Source organism: Labeo rohita, chromosome 8 (assembly GCF_022985175.1).
Source record: "Labeo rohita strain BAU-BD-2019 chromosome 8, IGBB_LRoh.1.0, whole genome shotgun sequence".
In the NCBI taxonomy this organism is placed as follows: Eukaryota; Metazoa; Chordata; class Actinopteri; order Cypriniformes; family Cyprinidae; genus Labeo; species Labeo rohita.
Window position 1 is genome coordinate 10,949,064 of NC_066876.1, and position 24,217 is coordinate 10,973,280.

Here is a 24,217-nt window from a genome sequence, read left to right on the forward strand (position 1 = left end):
GTGACAACTTTGGGGAGAGGACAAATATTCCAAAATATTCTGAAAATTCAATATGAAAATTAACTGCACAATTATTAGAAATGTGAACCCTGTATATTATACAATTTGAATTCATACAAAATTTGTGGAAAAAGACATTTTTTCCAAAACATTTCCAACTTTGAACCAATTCTGTAGAATAGCCCATATAGCATATATTGCATGACTGAACAATATTAACAGCTCAAGTTTTTACAATTTTATGTATTAAACTGATAAAAAAAGTGTCATTAATTTCAAGTAAATGCTGTTATTCTCAAGTCTTGAAAAAAAACGTAATACAAAATGTCCACAAAAATATTAAGCAGTACAGCTGTTTTCAACACTGATAAAACAGTGCTGCTTGAGAGTTTGTGAGCCCTTTAGAATCTTCTATATTTCTGCATAAATATGACCTAAAACATAATCAGATTTTTGCAAGTCCTAAAAGCAGACGAAGAGAACCATATAAAACAAATAAGACAAAAACATTTTCTTTGTCATTTATTTGTTTAGAAAAATGATCGAGTTTCAAAAATATGTGCTTTCAGTATTTGGTGTGACCCCCTTTTTGCAATGATAACTGCAGGTAAAGTTTCTTGTAACTGCTGATCAGTCCTGCAGAACCAGTTGTAGGAGTTTTACCCCATTCCTCAGTACAGAACCGTGTCAACTCTGTGATGTTGTTGGGTTTCCTCCTATGAACTGCTTACTTCAGGTCCTCCCACAACATTTCATTTGGATTAAGGTCCGGACTTTGACTCGGCCGTTCCGTAACATTAACTTTGTTCTTCTTTAACCATGCTTTGGTAGAACGACTTGTGTGCTTGGGGTCGTTGTCTTGCTGCATGACCCACTTTCTCGAGATTCAGTTCTTGGACAGATGTCATAAATTTCCTTTAGAATTTGCTGGTATAATTCAGAATTTATTGTTCCATCATTGATGGCACACCGTCATGGACCAGAAGCAGCAAAACAGCCACAAACCATGATACTACCACCACCATGTTTCACAGACGGGTACCACCCACCACCACCACCACCATGTTTCACAGATGGGGTAAGGTTCTTATGCTGAATGCAGCGTGTGTGTTCATTTATTTCTCCAAAAAGTTCTATTTTGGTCTCATCCGTCCACAAAACATTAGCCACAAAAGATTAGCCCTCTGGCTTGTTCACATGATCTCTAGCTAACTGCAGATGGGCAGCAATGTTCTTTTTGATGAGCAGTGGCTTTATCCTTGCAACCATGGTTGTTCAGTGTTCTCCTGACGGTGGACTCATAAGCTTTAACATTAGCCGATGTGAGAAGGGCCTTCAGTTGCTTAGAAGTTATCCTGGCTATTATACATCTCGCTTTTGTAGTCATCTTTGTTGCTTGACCACTCCTAGGGAGGGTAACAATGGTCTTGAATTTCCTCCATTTGTACACAATCTGTCTGACTGTGGATTTGTGGAATCCAAACTCTCTAGAGATGGTTTTGTAACCTTTCCCAGCCTGTTGAGCAACAGCAACTCTTTTTCTGAGGTCCTCAGAGATCTCCTTTGTTCATGCCATAATTCACTTCCACAAGCATGATCAAACTTTGATAAATCCCTGTTCTTTAAATAAAACAAGGCAGACACTGACATTTGACAGTCTAATTGCGCCTTCGAATTAACAGCTAATCCTAGAAACTCACATACTTTTGCAACTCACAGATATGTAACATTGGCTTGTGTTTCTGAATAAATAAATAAATGACACAGAAAATATTTTGGACTTTAATATTTTGTTTAATTGGGTTCTCTGTGTCTGATTACTTTGGATCATGTTTATGCAGAAAAAACAGAAAACTCGAAAGAGTTCACAAACTTTCAAGCAGCACTGTAATAAGAAATATTTCTTGAACAGCAACTCAGCATATTAGAATGATTTCTGAAGGATCATTTGACACTGAGGACTAGAGTAATGATGCTGAAAATTCAGCTTTGGATCACAGGAATAAATTAAAACCCAAAAATATGCTGATAGAAAACAGTTATTTTAAATTGTAATAATACTTCACAATATTAGTTTTTACTGTGTGTCTGATCCAATAAATGCTGCTTTGGTAAGCATAACATATATTCTTTACACTGTAAAAAACGCAAATGCATATTTTCCAGTTTATGAAACATTTTGAGTCTCAAATGCTAAAGAAAATTCTATTTTCTTGAAACAACATAAAAACCCTTATCAGACCAACAAAATTGCCCCAAATGTTGTCCCAACTAGAAAAACACAGTTGTGTGAACAAAGAATTTCATATTGTTGAAATGTTAAGGCTTTGAGAGTTCCCAGCATGCATTGCAGCATTAATAAATTATGCAGTTACTGTTATATGATTATTGTTTTTCTGTTTGCTGACTTAATTTAAACTTTTTGTTGTTGTTTTGTCATTACTGATAGTTATTTGTTGCACTGTGATGTAAATAGCTCATCTTTTTAACATTTGTTGATTGCAACTGTTCTTGAGGTTCATGTGTCTAGTTTTGAGGCCTAGAGTATGTTCAACCACATATATCCACATATATGTTTGCTGGATATCTTAGTTTTGTAATATTTTTTACAAACAAAGACAATGGGCCGGTTGCATAAACTTAGCCTCTATGTTAAGACAGTGTCTTAAGTACTAGTTTGACCAACTAGCAGTTAACCAAAGGGTAGTCAGTCTTATTTCTGGATTCAACTTAGGCTAATCTACATTTTTCTGTAACTGAATTTTAACAATTATGACCAGTCTTAAAGAAAAAATCAGCTGACTAACCAGTCTAAACCTTTTATGCAACCAGCCCAATGTTGTCCACATATTAGACCAACTTTTTCGATTAGCAAAATAAGACAATCAGCATTGCATGAAAAACAAATTTATGTTGGCTAAACAATGTACCTTTACTGAGAAAAACTAAAAAACTATTGTTGAGATAACTCAAAAGTCTTACTGCATCAAGTTTTCTGGGGAAAAAAAATTCAGGGACACTAAGATTTAGCTAAATGTAAGTTAAAATTAACCCAGCCTGAAGTTACATTTAATCTAAACCTTCTGCAATCTATTTTAACATGCATCCTGTTCTATCCCCATATATAACAGAAAGATGTGTCATGTAAAATGAAAAGTCTTACTGCAGGGCGTTTGGGCTGAAAACTGGAAGGATTTTCGCTGACTGTGTCCATGATTCTTCCAGATTAGTGTCCTACCATCAGAAGAAATCCTAAGGAAATAAAAATTATAGATTATAAAAACCGCAAATGCTTATCAGCAGGTGGGTTTCAGCTTTAGCATGTCAAGTAAAACAAAAACAAAGATAAACATGATGCAACAAGAGGCAATGCACATCTATAAATGAGAAATCACAAATGAAAATAGAAGATATTCTAACCTATTTTTGATATTTTAAGGTTTCATTCAAGCTGTGGTCACAGTAAGAGCTTTTTGAAAAGTCTGTTAAAAAACAGCATATGAGTTTGGATTGACAAGGGGAATAAATACTAACAATTTTCACTTCTAGACAACCTCTTTGATCTGAAAAAGATGAAAGTTTGCCATCAGTTATGCTGTTATATAGTATTGATGATGACATCTACTGCTGACCAAACATAAAACACAGCAGGAACATTAACACTGAATTTATGAGGAGTGCAAATTTCTTTTTATTCACGCAGCAGCATGTATTTCCTGACAGTGTATCCTTCTAGAAAATGGAGGGAACACATGTTGGAATTTTTTTTTTGTATAAATGTGTCTTTCACTGCATCTGCATAAATATTGAAATCCAAAGAGCTTCCACTCTCCAACAATTACAGTACAAGCATAAACAAGACCAGGCCTAAAATCTCATTCTCTCCAGCACCCTCAAAAACTTCATTATCCCTATCTCTCTATAAAGCCAAGTGTGTTTTGGCAGAATATTCTGGCCCTTTCACTGTTCATCAAACTTTGCCCCTGTAGCTACAATTATTTCATGTCCGGCCATCTCCATATCTCCAGTAAGTCCTGTGTTCATTTCTCACACCCAGTCGCCTCTGCATTACAGAAATAAATACAACTATGCATGTTTAATGTTGTGTATTTGCATTATGAAACTCATTTTTGGCCAGTATGATCTGTGTAACATAGAAGATACTTTGAGAAATGTTTCCATACAATGAAAGTCAATGGTGACCAAAATAGTTTTTGTTCCCAAAATTCCTCAAAATATCTTCTGGAGGCATGAGGGTGAGAAAATGATAACAGATATTTTTTTTCTTTGTTAGTGAACCATCACCTTTAAAATCAATGTTTATATGCTAGCAACCTGAATAATAAAAAAATCACTTTAATGACAAGTGTTTGAAGGTAACTACCACCCCATTGAGTAGTAAAGTTACCGCCACAGCAACGCAAGAGTGCACATTAAGTATGTTCAAGGGACCTTGCATCTGCATACTAAAGTATGTTTCTGGCCTTGTTTCTTTCTCATTATTCAATTTGCATTAAAATCTGAGCCAAGGGAGGAACAACAATGCCAAAAGCTCTGGCAAAAGGAGAGTGTACCTTCAGATATCTGACTTAAAAAAAAATACGCACATGTACAAAAACATTGTGAGTCATTACTGTTATGCAGTACCTTTTGAACTCAATGACTCGATAAAACTTTACTTTCATGAATATAAAACTCACTTGTGTTTTCTGCATTCCATTTACTTAGTAGTCCTCATTTCACTACTAAGGAGCACTTTGTATGCAGCACAAATACATTTACTACGTAGTTTTGTTTCATGATTCAATACATGCTGTGTATTCTAGATCATTTCTTGGGGAATTTGCAAAGTATATGAATATGTCTGTCACTGTCTTTATCTGCTAACTCTTCTTAACCCTAGGCGTTTTGCAATACCAAGTTTGCCAATTTGCTAAGTTTGGACTTGACAAATTTGACTCAGGAGAATAAACACAGTCCAATCATTGTGAAAATGGATCAGCAGCGTGCTTTACAATGTCACTCAGCTCATCTTGGCAATATAGTGAAACAGGTATGATGTATATTTTTAATAAGTAACTAGATAAGACGATGTCGATGTCAGTGTGTGCAGTTTATGTGGTAGAACAAAATGTCAAAGTATTGTCTAGTTACGTTTACCACTGGCTTTATTTTAGTCATAAATTGAAAAACTCCATTATAAAACCCCATGGGAAAATCTCAAAGGCACCAGTGGTAAATTAGTCTCGTGGGTAGGGCTGGGTGATAATTCACTAACGATAATTATCGTGATATAATTTTCCTCAATAAAACGATATGAAGAGTTTGATAAATATTCAATATAATTTTTATGCGCCAAAAGCGTAACGACTCATTTGAATTGCGCCACACGGACCGTTTATCTGCTCGGACCAAAGTTCAAACTGGCACACTGTGCGAGCTCACTAGAGAAGATGCATTTATTATCTCGATGCGCCGCGATGCGCCAGGAAAAACCAACCGCGTCACTTCCGTTATGAGCGCAGCTGCCGCACGACTACATTTGAAATAACAAACTTGACCGTTATTACTAATACTGAATGTTTTTAGACTACCGTTTTTCATACAAAAAGCTACCTATAAAACCATGTAGTTATATCTTTACCATCGTAAAGAGGTACCATTATGTGTGGTTTTAACTGTTTATCATGATTTAAAGTGTATGCTTGCTACTATGAAATACCAAAAAAAAAAAAAAAAAAACTGGGTCAGAATACATTTCACCATATAAAACTGAGGATGCTACAATTTTTACAGATGTTACTGACTGATAATGAACAAAAATGTACCTCTGCATCCTCAAGCTACTATCAGATGTGTATTTCTAAGAAACAAAAATTATTATTATTGTTATTATTATTATTATCGTCATCATCATTATCATTATCAGACAGCCCAAACCGGTTTCCTGATTTGAAACAATATAACTCATTAGAACATGCAGAAATTACTTTTTCTATTTAGATATTTATTTTGTTAAGGAAAATGAACGGTCTGGTTTCTACAACTTTCACTTTGGAGCAAAAATCTGACTTTAAACTTGAAAGAAATAAAGATTTGACATTTATCATGATAATTATTGACTGATATGAAAAAAAAATTGTTTTTGCCCATATTGCCCAGCCCTACTTGTGGGTTATTTAAAAAAAAAAAAAAATCCATATAATTTTATACATTTTTTGGTCTATGGGGGGGCTCCATCATTTCGATGATGTAAAATGGTTGTACTCTGTGAGCTACTGCCACAACCTGTTACTGTTTTTACTGCAGTATTTTATTTTCCGAGTTGGTGTGGTAAAAATAGCAAAAGTTAGCGCCAATATCTCACAGAATGCAACCATTTCACGTCATCAAAATAACAGTGCCCCCCATAGCCCAAAATATTCATAAAACAATTTTTATGCATATGGATTTTATGGATTTTTTAAATAACGTAAATCTTTCATGAGTTTTAAACTACTAATTTCAGTTGGGGATACACAATATTATCGGGCCGAAATCAGAATCGGCCAATAATGGCTTTAAATGTAAATATCGGCATAGGCCCGATTTGAAAAAATATGCCAACATGTCTTGCTGATAAGAGGAATAACTCACATGTGCTCAGGGTGTGCTAGCGCTTACATCATGTCAGCAGTGTGGCTTTTACTTGAAGCAAAGTTTTGAGCATTGAGTATTGTGACATCCCTATGTTCCATTAAGATATTTTGTGACTTTCCTACCATAAACATATCAAAACTTAATTTTCAATTTGTAATGTGCATTGCTAAGAACTTTATTTGGACCAATTTAAAGGCGATTTTCTAAATATTTCGATTTTTTGCACCCCAGATTCCAGATTTTCAAATATATGTATCTCAGATTTTTAAATAGTTTAAATATTGTCCTATCCCAACAAACCATCAATGGAAAGCTTATTTATTCAGCTTTCAGATGATGTATTAATCTCAGTTCCAAAAAACTGATCCTTGACTGGTTTTGTAGTCCAGGGTCACATATGTCATGTTTAACAATTATAGAAACATCTGAGCTAGGAATTCATTTGTATAAATAGACCTGCTGGATCTGATGTTTCTGAAATGTAAAAAAATTGATATAAAGTTTAAATAACTATTATTTTGAAAAATATGTGGGTTTTCTCCACTGCCACTGCCATTGCGAAATGCATTCTGGAAAACTTGGCTGTCTTTTGGCTGCATTCTGGGAAACTTGATGAGATCTGAACTTTGAACTGGAACAGTATCTGGACATCATGTTTCACAAGAACACAAACTGAGATACTCCTGACTCTAAATAAAGCTGTATCATTTTAAGTAAAAACACTTCTCAAAATTGCTGAGACTTTATTATTGTGCTCTGGTTTTCCAATATTCTTCCCGTCATAATTTACTCACATTCCAAACTCATTTTGCTTTCTGTATCCCATTAAACACAAAAAATAAGATGAAATTCTCAGTCGCTATTCGCTTTCATCACATTCTCCCCTCGAACAATGAAGGTGAAGAGTGATTGAGGAAAAAGCCCCATGGAGGAAAGCCATACAGATTTGGAAAAACATGAGGGCGAGTAAATGATGACAGAATAGCAACATGAGTGTCAGTAACTGTGGGTGACTGCCATCACTAGAAATGAACTAGCTAACGAGATACAGAAGACTAACAGGGTGGAAAATGATACTGTAATAAGATTTTCATCTTAAAAATCTTTTATAGAAAAGAAAAATAAGACCTATAAATATGACATTAATGACCCGCGTGTTTTTATTTGACCACACAAGTGTCGTGACTCACCGAACCCGCATCACTCACGAGACTGATGATGATGATGATGATGAGCCGCGACCATCTGAAGCGAGTGAGTCAGCTGCGTTCACGCGCACAGGTCACCAACGCGCACGCGCAAAATCAAAACACCCCGCACACGTGTAGCTCCTTTCTGTTTTCTTCTAGGCTGTGACTCACTTTAGAAAACTACCTTGATGATAATATTATTTATAAAGTGAATAATATAATATAGATTACCTATTCACTCAGCCCCAGCAGTTCCATAAATTTAAGTTTTTAGAAAGACATTCAAAGCACGTTGCTTGCAAAAGCTGCGTGTTTCTTTGACGGACAAAACAGGAACAGCTCAAGGGTACGAACTCCTTTAAAATGTTGCTATCCATTATGCAGATTTAGGACTAAGAGAAAAAATAATCACTTCCCAATCGACCCACGCTCATGTAATAATATAAAAAGGCCTCTGCATTAACATGGAAAGAAGTAAAAAGCGAGGCTAGATCGGCCGGTGCTTGCTAAAATCCACCATATTCAGCAAAATCAACCTATATTTTACCAAGTTCACATTAAGAGAGTTAAGCTACAAAATAAAACCAACATTTTGATCTTGTAAAGAAAAAAAGCCAGCATGTATCACTCACCTGCAGCAATTAAAGTTGCTGTTACTTATCCAGCTCATCCGTTCATCGCCCCCTACAGGTGAGGACATAAAGGTTTAGAATTAATCTACATTCATGTTTGCCTTCACAAAGCTCACTTCAAATTCACATCTAGATGTACACCTTATTTTTCCCGTAAAATGGGGGTGGCTATTTGTAAATTTTATGTGTCCACTTCCAGCTATTTTAGCTGTACAAAACAGCTTGTTTTGCTGTTTGATATTGCAATTTGTTGTGTCTTACAATATTATTTTAATGTATCATCTTAAAGGGGTCATCGGATGCCCTTTTTCCACAAGTTGATATGATTCTTTAGGGTCTTAATGAAAAGTCTATAATATACTTTGGTTAAAAATTCTCAATGGTAGTGTAAAACAACACCCTTTTTACCTTGTCAAAATGAGCTCTGCAAAAATCATCCCATTCTGGTCGAGGCTCTGTGGAGTGACGAGTCTGTTTACTTTAGCCACATTTAACTGTGTTTAGCTGCTAAACTTGCTAACTAGCACATTATTAGGAAAGGCGATAGCAAAGATTCATAAAAAAAACCCCTTATACTCACTTCTGCTGTAAGTGAAGCTGGATCATGAATGATTCGCGTGAACATAGATGGATATATGTAGATCGGGAGGCACATTCCCTTCACAACAAACGTAATCTACTGCATCTTCAGCGGCTCAGATGTCAGGAGTAAATGACGACCGCTACGTTCATTATTACATCTAGCAACACAACACCTCAGTTGCTCGGTCGGAGATATTCTTGTCTAACTTACATCTCTGCTCCGGCATCGAAACATGGAATGTTACTGGACTGTGACAGCTGATCTGAGGTAAGGCGCTCATGTCAATGCGATGACCCCATTAATTATGAACACACTGGTTTGTAGTGCAAAGTTTTACTGTTTACTGCACATTGTGTATTTTCGTTTTAGTTCCTTATAGCAGCCAATGAACCGGAAGTCTTGCGACTTTCGCCCATGTGTGTTGTTATTGTTTTGTTTTTTGTTTTTTTGTTGTTGTTATTTTAATTAATTAATTAAATTTTTTTTTTTTTTTGAAAGAATTATCTTATGCTCAGCAAAAATACAGTAATATTCTGAAATATTATTACAATTTAGTTTGAATATACAGTTGAGGTCAAAAGTTTACATACACCTTGCAGAATCTGCAAAATGTTAATTTTATCAAAATAAGAGGGATCATGCAAAATGCATGTTATTTTTTATTTAGTACTGACCTGAATAAGATATTTCACATAAAAGATGCTTACATATAGTCCACAAGAAAAAATAATAGTTGAATTTATTAAAATGACCCTGTTCAAATGTTTACATACACTTGATTCTTAATACTGTGTTGTTACCTGAATGATCCACAGCTGTTATCTTATTTTTTTATTTTTTTGTTCAGTGATAGTTGTTCATGAGTCCCTTGTTTGTGCTGAACAGTTAAACTGCCTGTTGTTCTTCAGAAAAATCCTTCAGGTCCCACAAATTCTTTGGTTTTTCAGCATTTTTGTGTAATTGAACCCTTTCCAGCAATGACTGTATGATTTTGAGATCCATCTTTTCAAACTGAGGACAACTGAGGGACTCATATGCAACTATTACAGAAGATTCAAACACTCACTGATGCTCCAGAAGGAGAAAAGCAATGATGCTTTAATAGCCAGGGGTGTAAACTTTTCAACAGAATTAAGATGTGTACATTTTTCCAAAATATCTTTTTATTAATTAATTAATTAATTTTTACTTAGTACTGCAATTGAGAAGCCACAGAAGATACTTACATGTCTCCCAGAAGACAAAGTTAAATTTACCGTGATTGTTAAATTCATAAAGTTTTCACCCCCCAGGGTCTTAATGCATCGCTTTTCCTTCTGAAGCATCAGTGAGTGTTTGAACCTTCTATAATAGTTGTGTTTGAGTCCCTCAGTGTGAAAAGATGGATCTCAAAATCATACAGTCATTGTAGGAAAGGATTCAAAATAAAAAAGCTGAAAAACCAATTTGTTCAGGACAAACAAGAAACTCATGACCAACTGTCACTTAAAAAAAAAACACAGCTGTGGATCATTCAGGTAACAACACTATTAGGAATCAAGCGTATGTAAACTTTTGAACAGGGTCATTTTTTAAATTCAGCTATTGTTTTCTCTTGTGGACTATATGTAAACGTCTTTTATGTGAAATATCTTATTCAGAAAAAAAAAAATCATGCATTTTGTATGATCCCTCTTATTTTGGTAAAATAAATAACATTTTGCAGATTCTGCAAGGTGTATGGAAACTTTTGACCCCAGCTGCATTTAAAATGTAATTTATGTTTATAACGCAAAGCTGAATTTTCACCAGCCATTACTTCAGTCTTCAGCGTGACATGATCCTTCAGAAATCATTTTAATTTAATCTAAGTATCTAAAAATTTTAATAATTTTTCACAATATTATTGTTTTTACTGTCTTTTGGTCAAATAAACTTTTGGTCAGTATGAAAAGAATATATTATATTATATTATATTATATTATATTATATTATATTATATTATATTATATTATATTATATATTTGAGTTATAGGATAAAGCGTAGATTGAATTTGATTTAAAATAATGTGTATTCTTTGCCTCAGTTTTTGCTTTTACCAGCATGCGGTCAAACATGACCTTCAGTTTTCAGCATTTCGATATTCTCTTTTTTCCTTCATTTTGACAAGCTGCAAAACTTCGTTCCTCCCTGCTGTATTGTCTTCTTTTTCATTCTGTTCAGCCGTTTTACTTATTTATTTATTTGATTTTTGACATTTTTGATTTGTCCTGCCTCTTGTCTTATTTATTTGAACAGGATTACGCTGTTCAGATGTCCGCATGTTGAATAAGTCATCATGTTTTTCTACCTTTCCAGGAAATTGTAAAAAGTTCCTTGTTTGTTCAAAGGACATCTTGAAGCCCGGGTCTCCATTTTATAACCTTTGTTCTGGCTCGGAAATGTTTGCAAGGTTACCTTCACCACTTCATATCGCAACAAGCCAACTGGTAATTTCATTATAATTCTTTTAAAATAAAATCATTTTGAAAGGTTTTAGAATATGTTTGATTTGATGTCAGAGCCGCTCATCCAAAAATCACGACGTCTTTTTCTTCTTTTGATACAGTGCCATCCTTTGGCATAAGATAATGTCACCTGATACATAAAAGGCCAGCTGCCTAGGTAATAAGAGATGCTCGCTGATTGCATTAGCAAACAGTGTTTCATTTCAGTCCAAAAGCACAAACTCATTCGTAGTGGATTTATTATTACAGGCAAAACATGAACAAGTTGAAAAATAACAAATAATAAGGGATTAGACCCAATGATTTTTCAAAAAGACTTTAAGTGCTTACGATTTCCTGACATAACATAATTGAAATAGGATTTACATGAATAATACAGATCTTAAAAGAATCCTGGCAATTATAAAACAAAGACAGACAAGGGTTACATAACATCTTATAAAATAATACAGATTTTTTAAAAATGAATAATGACGGATTATAAAAAGACACTTTCAGCAGATGTACTGAATCTGAATCTTATTATGCAAAAGAATCACAGTAAAGAACCCTGAATGTGTTTCAGATAGGCCTACATCCCTTGTTTTTTCTTCTTCTTTCATTTCTTTCATGCATTCATACTTATTTTCTTCCCTCAGAAAGCTAAACCAAACCTATAAAGCTATTTGCTTTGAATGGTGCTTATTGGGAAAAAGGTATTTGTGGTTCAAAAGACAAAGGCACTACACAAATACCTAGTGAAGATAGTATCGACTCAAGAGGCTTCGAAATAGCTGAAGTATTGTGAGTAACACTGTGTAAGTGTGTCTGTAGCCCATGTATGTCTACGTGTATATCGGTGTCGTTGTCAATTAACAGTCATTGGGAAGGGAAATTGTGTGACGTCAATGTCAGACATTGTCAGAGAGGTTTATTTTTTGCAAAGTGCAGGTGCTTGTACCTCTTGCGCATCGTAGGATGTGTTTACTGCACTGTTGTGTGTGTGTGTGTGTGTGTGCATGCATGATGTAGGTGTAAAAGTGGGTGCTTACAAATGAGATCTGACCCTGTCTGTTGAAAATAACAATATGTTCTCTCTTTTGTCTCTTTCCCTGCTTTTTTTCTTCTCACCCTTAGACCTCTTAGTGATTTTTGCTTTTTATGTATAGATAAGCACTTTGTATTCAGCAGTTGTCCCAACCTCTCCAAAAACATTCATCATCGCCCACATTCGTACATATATACATTCAAGAAAAAATACATTTTTTTAATAAATGGTTTTCACTCCTAGTTTAGGTCTGGGTGCTGTTGACTATGTTATGGCAACCTTTTTACATATTATTATTTATTTATTAATAATATATCACACACCTGTGGAAACCCATTTTCGAACACTGCATCAAAACAAAACAAAACAAACAAAAAAAATGGTTATTGCTTTTTATCTCGCTATTTTTTCTCAGAATTGTGTTATATAAACTCATTGTGAGAAATGAAGTCAGAATTGCAAGATAAAAACTATATAAACAGCCTCCATTCAAACAGTACTCCGTTCAGGATTGATCTGTCATCACACCAGCAACGAGTTTATTAACAAATGCAAGTTTATATCTCGTAATGACTTTTGGAATTCCAACCTTTTCTCACAAATGTGAGTTTATATCTTGCAATTCTGACTTTTTTTCTTGCAATTCTGGCTTTTCTCAGAATTGCCTGCTATAAACTGTAAATTGTGAGAAATAAAGTCAGAATTGTGTGATGATGAACTCGCAATTATTGAAATAAAGTCAGAATTATGTGATATAAACTCGCAATTATTAGAAATAAAGTCACAATTGCGAGATAAAAAAAAAACTTGCATTTCTGACTTTTCTCACAAATGCGAGTATATTTCTCACAGTTCTGACTTTCTCTCAGAATTGTGTAATATAAACTCAAAATTGTGAGAAATAAAGTCAGAATTGCGAGATAACTTGCAATTCCAACCTTTTCTCACATATGTGAGTTTATATCTTGCAATTCTGACATTTTTTTCGAACAATTCTGGCTTTTCTCAAAACTGCCTGCTATAAACTAAATTGCAAGAAATAAAGTCATAGTTGTGTGATATAAACTCGCAATTACAAGAAATAAAGTCAGAATTGTGAGATAGAAAAACCTGCATTTCTGACTTTTTTCTCACAAAAAAAGTATATTTCTTGCAGTTCTGACTCAGAATTGTGTAATATAAACTCAAAATTGCGAAAAATAAAGTCAGAATTGCAAGATAAAAACTCGCAATTCTGGCCTTTTTTCTTGCAATTCTGACTTTTTTTATGCAGAATTGTGTGATATAACCTTAAAATTGCAAGAAATAAAAAATAAATTCTAGCAAAAATTATATAGTCAACTTTTTGACTGTGTATCTTAAAATGCATGAAAACTATGGATTGCAATTATAGCTTCTTGCAATTCAAACATTTTGTAGATTATAAAAATTCTAATTGATTTAAGTCTGTAGTGTCTTAAATTTTTTGTGATGTATTGTGAGATTATATTTTTGTCATGTCTACAAAAACATTACAATGGAAAAAAAATAAAATAAAATAAATAAATTAGAACAATTAACAAATTTCAAAAATGAACACATTTTTATTTATACTGCCAAATTACTTATTACAGCCTCAAATATACACTTTACATTTTAGGCTGCGATAATACAACGATGCATCGCGATTCGTCGATCAATTCTGAGATTTTCCAAATGCATCACGTGGAATCGATTCTGAACTTAGTGTTTAACCCTTTAGGCGCCAGGGTTTTTTTCGAAAAATGCTGAATTTTGACATGAAGATTTCAAAAGCTTGTGGCTTGAAAGGGCTTAAAGATAGAGATCTACTGTAAATTAGAAAAATGTTGGGCATGACCAAAAGTTTATGTGGGTTGTAAATATACTAATCTAATTTGCATATTATGACGTCATGAGGGGCGGCCATCTTGAATTTCACAATATTCAGGAAATAGTAGATATTGAATTGATGTTTGAACTTATTTGCATGTTTTTTTGGTCTTTTTTTTTTGGTCTTTTCATCCTCATTCCAAATCCCATAGACTCCCCAACTTTACAGCAGAAAAAAATATGCTTACAGCCTGCTACAAAAAGTGGTTTTGGTCTATATAGCCAATTTTGCCCTTCATGTCAACTGTAAGGGGGGTGATTTTTTTTTTTTTTTTTTTTTTATAACTCATCCGGTTCAATTATATTAAGCCTTATAGTTCTGCATAATTTAGGGCGTGGCCACTTGAGTGACAGGTGGATTGCCGCTGCTGTCACCACCGTCGCGCTAGATGGGCGTGGTTTCAGCAACCAGCTCCACCCACGTTCCGCCTCTTTGCCCATTTTCGATTATCCGGGGGGTGACGTACAGAGACGTGATTCCAAGATGTCGACGGCCGACTCCCGCCCAATAAGAGCTTCAAAAATGCTCTTCAGAAACCTACGGGTGACGTCATGGACACTACGTCCATATTTGTTACAGTCTATGTTCAAAACGAAGATCAGAATCGATTCAAGAGAGAATCACGAAGCATTCTGAAAATTTAAAGGAACAGTTCGACCAAAAAAAATGTTTTTATTTATTTGTTTGTTTGTTTTTGTCAGTGTGCACTCACTTTGATATTGTCCAAAAATCTATTTTATGAAACACAAAAGAAGAAATGTCTCAGTATTTTTGTCCATACAGTGGAAGTCATTGATAACCAGGAGACAACAGAAAAAAGAGAGTCATACAGGGTTAAAAAGTCACAAGGGTGAGTAAATTTGAACATTTTTACATTAATTATCTCATTAAATAGCATCAAGCCCTCTATTTTGTCCGAAATGATCTGTTACATAAAAAAAACTAGGAATTAAACACTGCAGGCAGCCTTGTGAATGAAATTCCAATACAGTCTGATGAAATTCTCACAGTAGAGCCAATAAAAAGACTAATCTTAAGTCTTCTGAGAGCTATGCATGTGTTTCTGACACAGAGTTTAATGAGTGTGGGCTTCTTGTAATAAAGACAGAATCACATGCAATTCCTTTATACTGGTGAGAATAAGCCTGCTGATCGAATCCAAGTGAGAATGAGAATTGAGCAATGCACTGGCAAATGTAAAGGAGTACCCACACAATTAGTGATATTCAAGTCTACACGCTACCCAGCACACATCAATAGGTTAAAGCAGTGCTTTTGGCATCCCAGGATACTTAGAAACCCTATTAGTATCGAACAAGTTTCAGCGCACAGATATGTGGGGGACAAAAGCGTGATAAACAGAGTCAGTGGATGTTTGTGTGAAGATAAGAGTTCCTGACACCACTAATACCAAATCAGCAAACTAATCCAGCCTCAACTCATCATTATCCAGTCAACTGTTTCCTATAAGCCACAATTCCTGCGCTCCCCGATGAACCATTGAGAATCGGAAATTGATTGGGATTGGGAATCACTGGTATGGAAGGTGGGTTGCTAATTGTATACCAGTGGTAATTAATGTGGGAAAGCAAGGTTGCGAGAAGCCCTGGAACGGGAGGGGATTGCTAAAGGGACGCTCTAAGAGGGATCTAATTACTGCAGATGACATGAGGGGATAATGACCAGTGGGTTACTGATTTTACTGCATGTGTGTGTCTGTGTCAGAATGTAATGAATGGCTTTACAGTAGTGTTTTCAGAGTTCTCAAAGTCTCATGGTGTATATAATCATGCTGTTAAACAAACTTCCTCTCAGGGTCAAAAAACAGCAGCTTTGTTTTGAAACATGGTCAGTGCTTAATGACGGGGTTGAGCGGGTCCATGAAAAAAAAATTCTCACTGGAGTCACTGCCAAAGGATGGATCATGTTCCTAAATTTTGTCAAGAATGTCAATCATGATCAATTAATAAACTTAATTATTTGTAATTATAAAATAAAAAGTAGTAAATTCATACATTTTACAAATCTTGAATGATAACAAATATCATATACACATTTTTTGAAATTAAAAATGTAAATGAAAATATTAATAAATAAAAATATTTAAAAAAATGTACCTTAATAATCATAAACGAAGAATTAACATAAAAATGAGGTAAAATAATATTAATGAATTAAAAAAATAGAATTAATATAAAAATCATACACATTAAAATGATAATATTATTATTAATATTAATAAATAAATAAAATATATAGAATAAAATAAAATAAAATAAAATAAAAATCTTATATAGATTTTTTCTAAAAAATAAAATAAGTTAATAAAATGAAATAAGTGTAGATTTAACATACATCATATACATTTTTGATGGAGCAATCAACTGCAAATTTGGTCAAAAATAACAACTATGGTGAATAATTTAGTAAACATTATTGTATTAATATAAATAACATTAATAATGATATAATTAATAATATCAATAAATCTACTGCTAATAATATATTAATTTCAAATTGACATAATTTTTATTCATTTTTGATGGATCTGTGACAAATAGAATTTTTGTCAAAACTAAAATTTATTTTGAAACAATTATAAAAATATATTAAAATTATTAAATTATTATTTATTTTAATACAATATAATACAATAAAATAACACTATAAAATAAAATAAAAGTAGAAATAATATACAAATCATACACAATTTCTGATTAAATTATTATATTATCAATATTAATGAATTAATAAAACGGATAAAGAATAAAATAAAACTCAGATTTTTTTTTTTAAAAAATGAAATAAATGTAGAATTAACATCCATCATATACATTTTTAATGGACCAATCAACTGCACATTTTGTCAGAAATTAAATAAGAAATTTTTTTTTGTCAAAAATAACCATGGTGAATAATTTAGTAAAAATAATTTATATTATTATTATTATTAATAATAATAATATTAATAATTCTATAATAATTCATAATATTAATACATCTACTACTAATAATTAATATATTAATTTCAAATGTACATAATTTTTATTCATTTTTGATGGTTCTGTGACAAATAAAATTTTGGTCACAAAATAAAATTAATTTTGAACACTATAAAAATAATTGTGGAATTTTTTTTTTTTGAATAAAATACAAGACAATAAAATAACAGTATAAAAACAAATATACAAATCATACACAATTACTGATTAAAAACGTTAATATTATTATTAATATTAATAAATTAATAGAACAGATATAGAATAAATTATACAGATTTTTTGCTGAAAATAAAATTAATAAGTTAATAAAATGAAATGAATATAGAATTAACATACGTCATATACATTTCTGATGAAGTATTTTACAAAATTGTACCCAAAATTGAAATAATGATAATTATGAATATGATCTCTCTCTCTCTCTCTCTCTCTCTCTCTCTCTCTCATTAACAACCATGGTGATTAATTTACATTTTTTTAATATTCATATTAATATGTAATATAATATAATGATTAATAATATTAATGACATTAATATAATTATTGATAATATTAATCATATAAATATTAATTGTATTAATAAATCTACTAATTATTAATAAATGTACTTAGAATGGACATACCTTTTTATTCATTGTTGATGGATCTTTGACAAATACAACTGTCAAAAAGAAAAATAATTATGCTCATTTTTATTTTAATACAATACAAAAAAAAGTACAGTATATAAATAAAAATAAAATAAAATAATACAAAATAAAAGTGAACATAAACCTCATGTACATAATTTGATGGATCTGTGAACATGTAAATCTGTTCTATCATGAAAGAGCCATGGGCATTTCCCAAGGACAACAAAAAGCTATATGTACAACATATAGGCTATACACTCTACATTGTATCTGAATCTTTGTTTTGGAAGTGGACTTCTCCTTTAAGACCTAGAGGAAACATTAGACCTCATTCATGAAACACACAAGCAAAACAAATTTCTGTGTAAATCGGTTGTAAATGCCTGTATATGTACTGTAGAGCTTTTTCCTGGGAAATGCCCCTGGCTTACACACAACAGTACAAGTTTACATCACAGGCTAAACCGATCAATTCCATTGGGAACAGTGCAAAAAAATCCCTTTTTATCCCTCACTCTTCCACCAGCCTGATAAATACTAACCCCATCCGCATCTATAATTTTAATGCTTCCTTATCTTTTCTCATGCCTGTTTGACATATTCATTACACAAAAACACAGTCATAACATGTCACAGAATGCCGCTTGGCAAATTAGCAGCACGTCTGTAGTGGCTGCAAATACTGGTATCTACAAATAGGGGCCTTGCGAAAAAATATCTGTGATACGTAGATTTCATAGGCAAAAAAAAAAAAACAAGAGATGTGCGTGGAATTTGATTAAGCATGCACACAATTGATTCTCCTTGGGTGATTTCACAACATAAAGGCATTGGAGATTTTCCACTTGTGCATTTTAAATAATCTTGGCTTACACCTGTCAGATCAGCCTTATGTACGACTGCTTCCCTATCAATTTTCTGACATGTCTTTTGAAGGATTAATGGTTATAGTCTTGGAAAACAAGCTAACATAAATATCTGGCCAAGACATTGTTTTTGCAACTAATGCTTTTCTTTTTTCTCTCTCTCTCCCTTAAAAGCTCATCTGCAATGTCATGTTGTCCTGTGGGTAGATTTCTTTTTTTAAAAAATAGCTTTGATTTTTGAACAAAGTGCATTTGTGAGCGCTTGCAACATGAACTGAAATACCTTCTGTTTCACTGTGGATTTCGTACAGAGAGACTTCACAGATCATAACTTCACGGGTAGCCTAGTTTATCGAACTTTATCTCATAAATTGATTACACCCCCCTCCCCCCCATTGCTATTTGCTTCCCTCTTATATCTTGGACGATCCCGCTGATCTTCTTCAAGCTCTGATTAAAACAGTGTTGTGCTCATGTGAATGCAGAGGTTGAAGGGTGACCTTTTGGTCATATAGCATGAGCTCTGCAACACTTGACAATCAGTCATCCATGAGAGGCAGTGTAAAGAAATAGCCTTGGCTTTCTGTCATGCTGTCATCCTGATTGCTAATGTATGCATGCCAGTGATATCACACTCAGCGTATGATAAAGACAAGTTTCAGCTGAGGTTTTATCAGAACACTGGCACAATAGGAGTCTCTGTTTACTTTGAAGTTTTTATCTTGCATTCTGGCAGCATAACACTTTATTGTCCAGTGCATGTGTGAATCCATATTAAGTTTTATTGTAACAATATAGAAGAGTATTGATGTAGGATTATACTGTCTGATCTGCGCTGTAAAAACAAATCAGTAAAATAACAGCAAAAGTACTGGCACAGGACATTTTTTACAAACATTTCTGTTCACACTAAAATGTAAGGCAATGTGTAAAATTCAAAACACTGGTAAAACACCTGTGAAAAATAAATATGGAAAAATTCCTTCAAATTATACAGTACGTTGTGCCCTATTTTTATAAATATTACACAGTTTCTTTTCTATTAAATAATAATGTTTTAAAAAAAATACTATTTTTCTTGAGGAATTGAAGTAAACCATTAAAAACCTTTGAAATCATGTGGACTACAAAAAAAAAAAAAAAAAAAAAAAAAAAAAAACTCCAATTATGTAGTAATTTTTAAAGTTTGTCAAAAAACTAGTAAAAAAAATTAGAATTTATTTATTTAATTAATAATTGTATTACATGTACGTAAATAAAAATTAAATAAATGCATTAAATATATGTAAAATATTTATTTAATCAAATTAAATGTTCAGTATTAAATGAGCTTCATTTTAGAAACAATATAAATATATATATATATATATATATATATATATATTAAGAATTTATTTAATTTATTTAAGAATTGTGTTACATATAAAAGTAATAAATAAATAAAATATATTTATTGTTACGTTTGCTGGTGCTGGATGGAAGACAGGATACAACGTACGAAACAAATCTTATTTTAATTACTTTCAAGAGGAACAGGCAGGAACACAGAGCGATATCCACACACACTGAAACTCAAAATCAACAATAAAGACCGACAGGGAACTCATGACAAAGACAGATATATAAAGGCTAACTAATAATGACAGACAGGTGAACCAGATAACGTTAACAAGGACTAAACCAAAGTAGACAGATCGACAGGGGGAGACAATGGGAGAAACCAAGAATACAAACAGACAGAACTGTGACATTACACCCCCCTCCGAATAGGCGCGACCTCGCGCCGTAGAAAACAAAAAACAAAACAGACAAGAGGGGCGAAAAAACAGCAGAAAGACAGAGTCCATGTGGGAGGAGGCTTCGGCGGAGGACGGAACCCCAGGAGGGGGACAAAAAAAAAAAACAGAGAAATGAGGGCAAAAAAAAGTCCAAGGCAGTGACGATGGTGGGAGGAGCCAGGGAGGAAACAGGAGGGACCCAGAGCAGGAGGAACCTAGCAGGACCCAGAACGCAGCCATGATGACCCACGGTGGAGCCGATGGAGGGAGGAGCCATGGTGGAAGAAGGGCTGATGACTCCATGGGGCCGACCGACGGAGGCGGAGCCGCTGGCGGAGGAGCCCGAGGCGGAGACGGAGAGCCGAAGATCCAGGGCGACACCGAGGATCCGGAGGGCCAAGGTGGAGCCCTAGGCTCTGGCGACCAAGGCGTAGGCGGAGATCCGGCGGTCCGCGGCGGAGCCGGAGCGACAGAGGATGGAGGCTGTGCCAGAGGGAGGGAGGAGTCCTTAGGAGCCGGTGGGACGGAGTGACGAGGCGCAGCCGGAGGAACAGAGTCCTGAGGTGACGGAGGGACGACGACCGACCAGGGCGGAGCCGGAAAGATGAGGGAGCCCGGTGGAGCTGGTGGACCGATGGGCGACAATGGAGACGAGGGCGCTGAGAGCCGTGGTGGAGCCGCAGGGTTGGAGGGCCGAGGCGGAGTTCTGGACTCTGAGGCTGGAGGCGGAGATGGAGGATCCTCCAGCCCTGACACCGATGGAAGCTGGCAGACCCGCGGCAAACCCACTGCACAGGTGGTGGGCTGAGGGTGAGCAGAGGGGCTGTCAGGGGACAGCAGTGAGCAGACAGACGTTGACATAGGCAGAAGAGGGAGGGTGGGTGGGGATTCCATACAGGCATGCATAACGTGACCGGTAGATATTTCTGTAAAGAAGTCTATTAAATCCCCAGAGTCATTTTCTAGAACTTCCATAGAAAAATCAATTAAGTCCCCAGAGTTTTCAGCTTTGCAGTGGGCAGGGCTCCATAGCCCTGTCTTGCTCCAACACTCCATGTAGAGAAAATCTGGCTCTTCATCTGCGGTGGGCTCGGGCTCAAACTCCGCTTGTTGGGGTGATGGTTGTCCTCCTCGATGATGTCGATGGTCAGATCCACAGGACGCCAGCACCCACTCGATGTACTCCGGCAGGCTCTCTTGAGGACCCTCCCCAGATAGCAGCGCCTTGGTGGTGGTGTTAAGTCCAGTGTAGTAGAACTTGCATAGGCTGCTATCCGTAAAGTGGGAGTGTTCTGCCAGGAAGATGTAATCACGGGTGTGGTCCTCAAGAGAGCGTTCCCCCTGCTTCAGGAGGATGAGAAGAACGGTAGGATCCATAATAATAATAAATCAAAAAACAAAAACACTGAGGGAAAAAACAGAAAAATAAATGCAGGGGAAGATGCCGGGAAAAAACTGTAGTGGTCGGTCTTTCTGTTACGGTTGCTGGTGCTGGATGGAAGACAGGATACAACGTACGAAACAAATCTTATTTTAATTACTTTCAAGAGGAACAGGCAGGAACACAGAGCGATATCCACACACACACTGAAACTCAAATCAACAATAAAGACCGACAGGGAACTCATGACAAAGACAGATATATAAAGGCTAACTAATAATGACAGACAGGTGAACCAGATAACGTTAACAAGGACTAAACCAAAGTAGACAGATCGACAGGGGGAGACAATGGGAGAAACCAAGAATACAAACAGACAGAACTGTGACATTTATTACATCAAATTATTTTTTTTGAAAAAAAAAAATCATTTATTTAAATTAGCTTAATTTTAGAAAGAATATAAATAAAATTTGGAAAATAAAACAACAAACTTAAAAAATGTAACATTTTATACTTAAAAAAAGAAATTGAAATAAACCATAAAAACCCATTAAAGAAAATGTTAAGTTAATGCCAAAACAATTAATTAAAATTAATTTAATTTATTAATTATATTACATATAAGTAAATAAAAATTAAATACATTAAATATATGTAAAATATTTATTAAATCAAATTAAATGTTCAGTAAATGTGCTTCATTTTAGAAAGAATATAAATAAAACATGGAAAAAAAACATAAATAAATTAGTTGTATTTTTCTTCAATAACTGAAGTAAACTATGAAAAAATATTTAAGTATAACCATGTGGACTATAGAAACTCCATAATTATGTAGTAGTTTTACAAGTTTGTTGTGCAAAACAATTAATTAGAATTTATTAAATTAATAATTGCATTACATGAACCCTTTAACTGTTACCGTCCCCTCTGTGGGACGTATGTGGGAAGTTTACTTCACCATTTTACAAATAAATCCTAATCTAATCATGACAAACTATATATTGTTGGGAAGGTATAAGACTCCTAAATAAATATTTTATTACTTTTTTGTGTTTCAAATTATCTAGGAAAAGTAATAGATTAATTTATGACAAGAGTCTCAAAAATCTACATCATAACAGGAGTTCTGACCTTTGTCACAAAAATACTTTCTTCGTTGCCTTTTCACGCAATATAACTATTAAGAGATTATATATCAACTGAAAACTTCATATCTCAAAATTCATATTTTGAAAACCATTTTAAAATCAGACATTACATTACCATGGAAATGGTACATCAAAATCATATTACAAAATATTTTTGTTCATGAATCATTAAAATTTTACTTTGGATAGTGCAGTTTTATGTCTATGTTTAAGATAGGGAGTTATAGGGTTTAATAAATGCATATATAATATATATATATATATATATAAATTAATAAATCTAATTAAATGTTCAGTTTATGAGCTTCAAAATATAAACAGAGAGAGAGAGAGAGAGAGGAAAAAAGTAGAGTTTAGCTAAAAACAAACAATCTGAATCTTTAAAAGATGTAATTACAACAATAAATGAGCATTTTTGGTTGACAAAACATCTGTGTGAACATTGTGGAGAACAGATGATCTGTAAGATGAACAGATGACAAATCCAGAACATTTTAACTAGCATTATCGCAAAATGTGTGATCTTTCTTATCTCGATGATATATAACCATTCATTATCATCACTTGAATTAAAGATGTGCTGTACGTGAATTACATACGAATCTGTGCCGGAGCAATTATGCAGAAAGCGACGCATATTTCCATGGAATCTAAATGCCCATCATTCACCTAATTGTCCACTTTCTCCACCCACCCACGTTCAATTATTCTTTTAAGCTTATGATAAAAGAGTTTCTGAATAAATATCTTTCAGCTACAACTAGAGCCATTTAAATCCATTTCATAGATCTGCACAGAAAATGAAAAGGCATGAGTCTACTTGAATAGTGAAATATTTCTTTAAATGAATAAATCAAATTTTAATTTATGCCTAATGCATTTAATGTATTCCCCCACAGGTAAGCTAACACGCAATGCAGTGGCTGAAAAGTTAGTTTAAATATTTAAAAGTGCA

At 34.1% G+C, this 24,217-nt stretch overlaps 1 protein-coding gene across 5 annotated transcripts in view; it reads right to left on the bottom strand.

Moving 5' to 3' along the window:
* gpat2 (glycerol-3-phosphate acyltransferase 2, mitochondrial) overlaps positions 1 to 24,217 on the bottom strand; it is a 127,629-nt gene that overhangs the window by 59,318 nt on the left and 44,094 nt on the right. The window contains exons 1-2 of one of the 5 annotated variants that reach the window (XM_051118166.1): positions 8,462 to 8,560; positions 3,164 to 3,252 (exon numbers count right to left, since the gene is read on the bottom strand). In XM_051118166.1, the coding sequence (XP_050974123.1) occupies positions 3,164 to 3,214 (51 nt within the window). In that variant the 5' untranslated portion in view covers positions 3,215 to 3,252; positions 8,462 to 8,560. Of the gene's footprint in view, positions 1 to 3,163; positions 3,253 to 3,534; positions 3,559 to 7,829; positions 7,922 to 8,060; positions 8,350 to 8,461; positions 8,561 to 24,217 lie in introns of those variants that run through there. The other 4 variants (XM_051118168.1, XM_051118167.1, XM_051118170.1 and 1 more) reach the window with 4 other exon arrangements.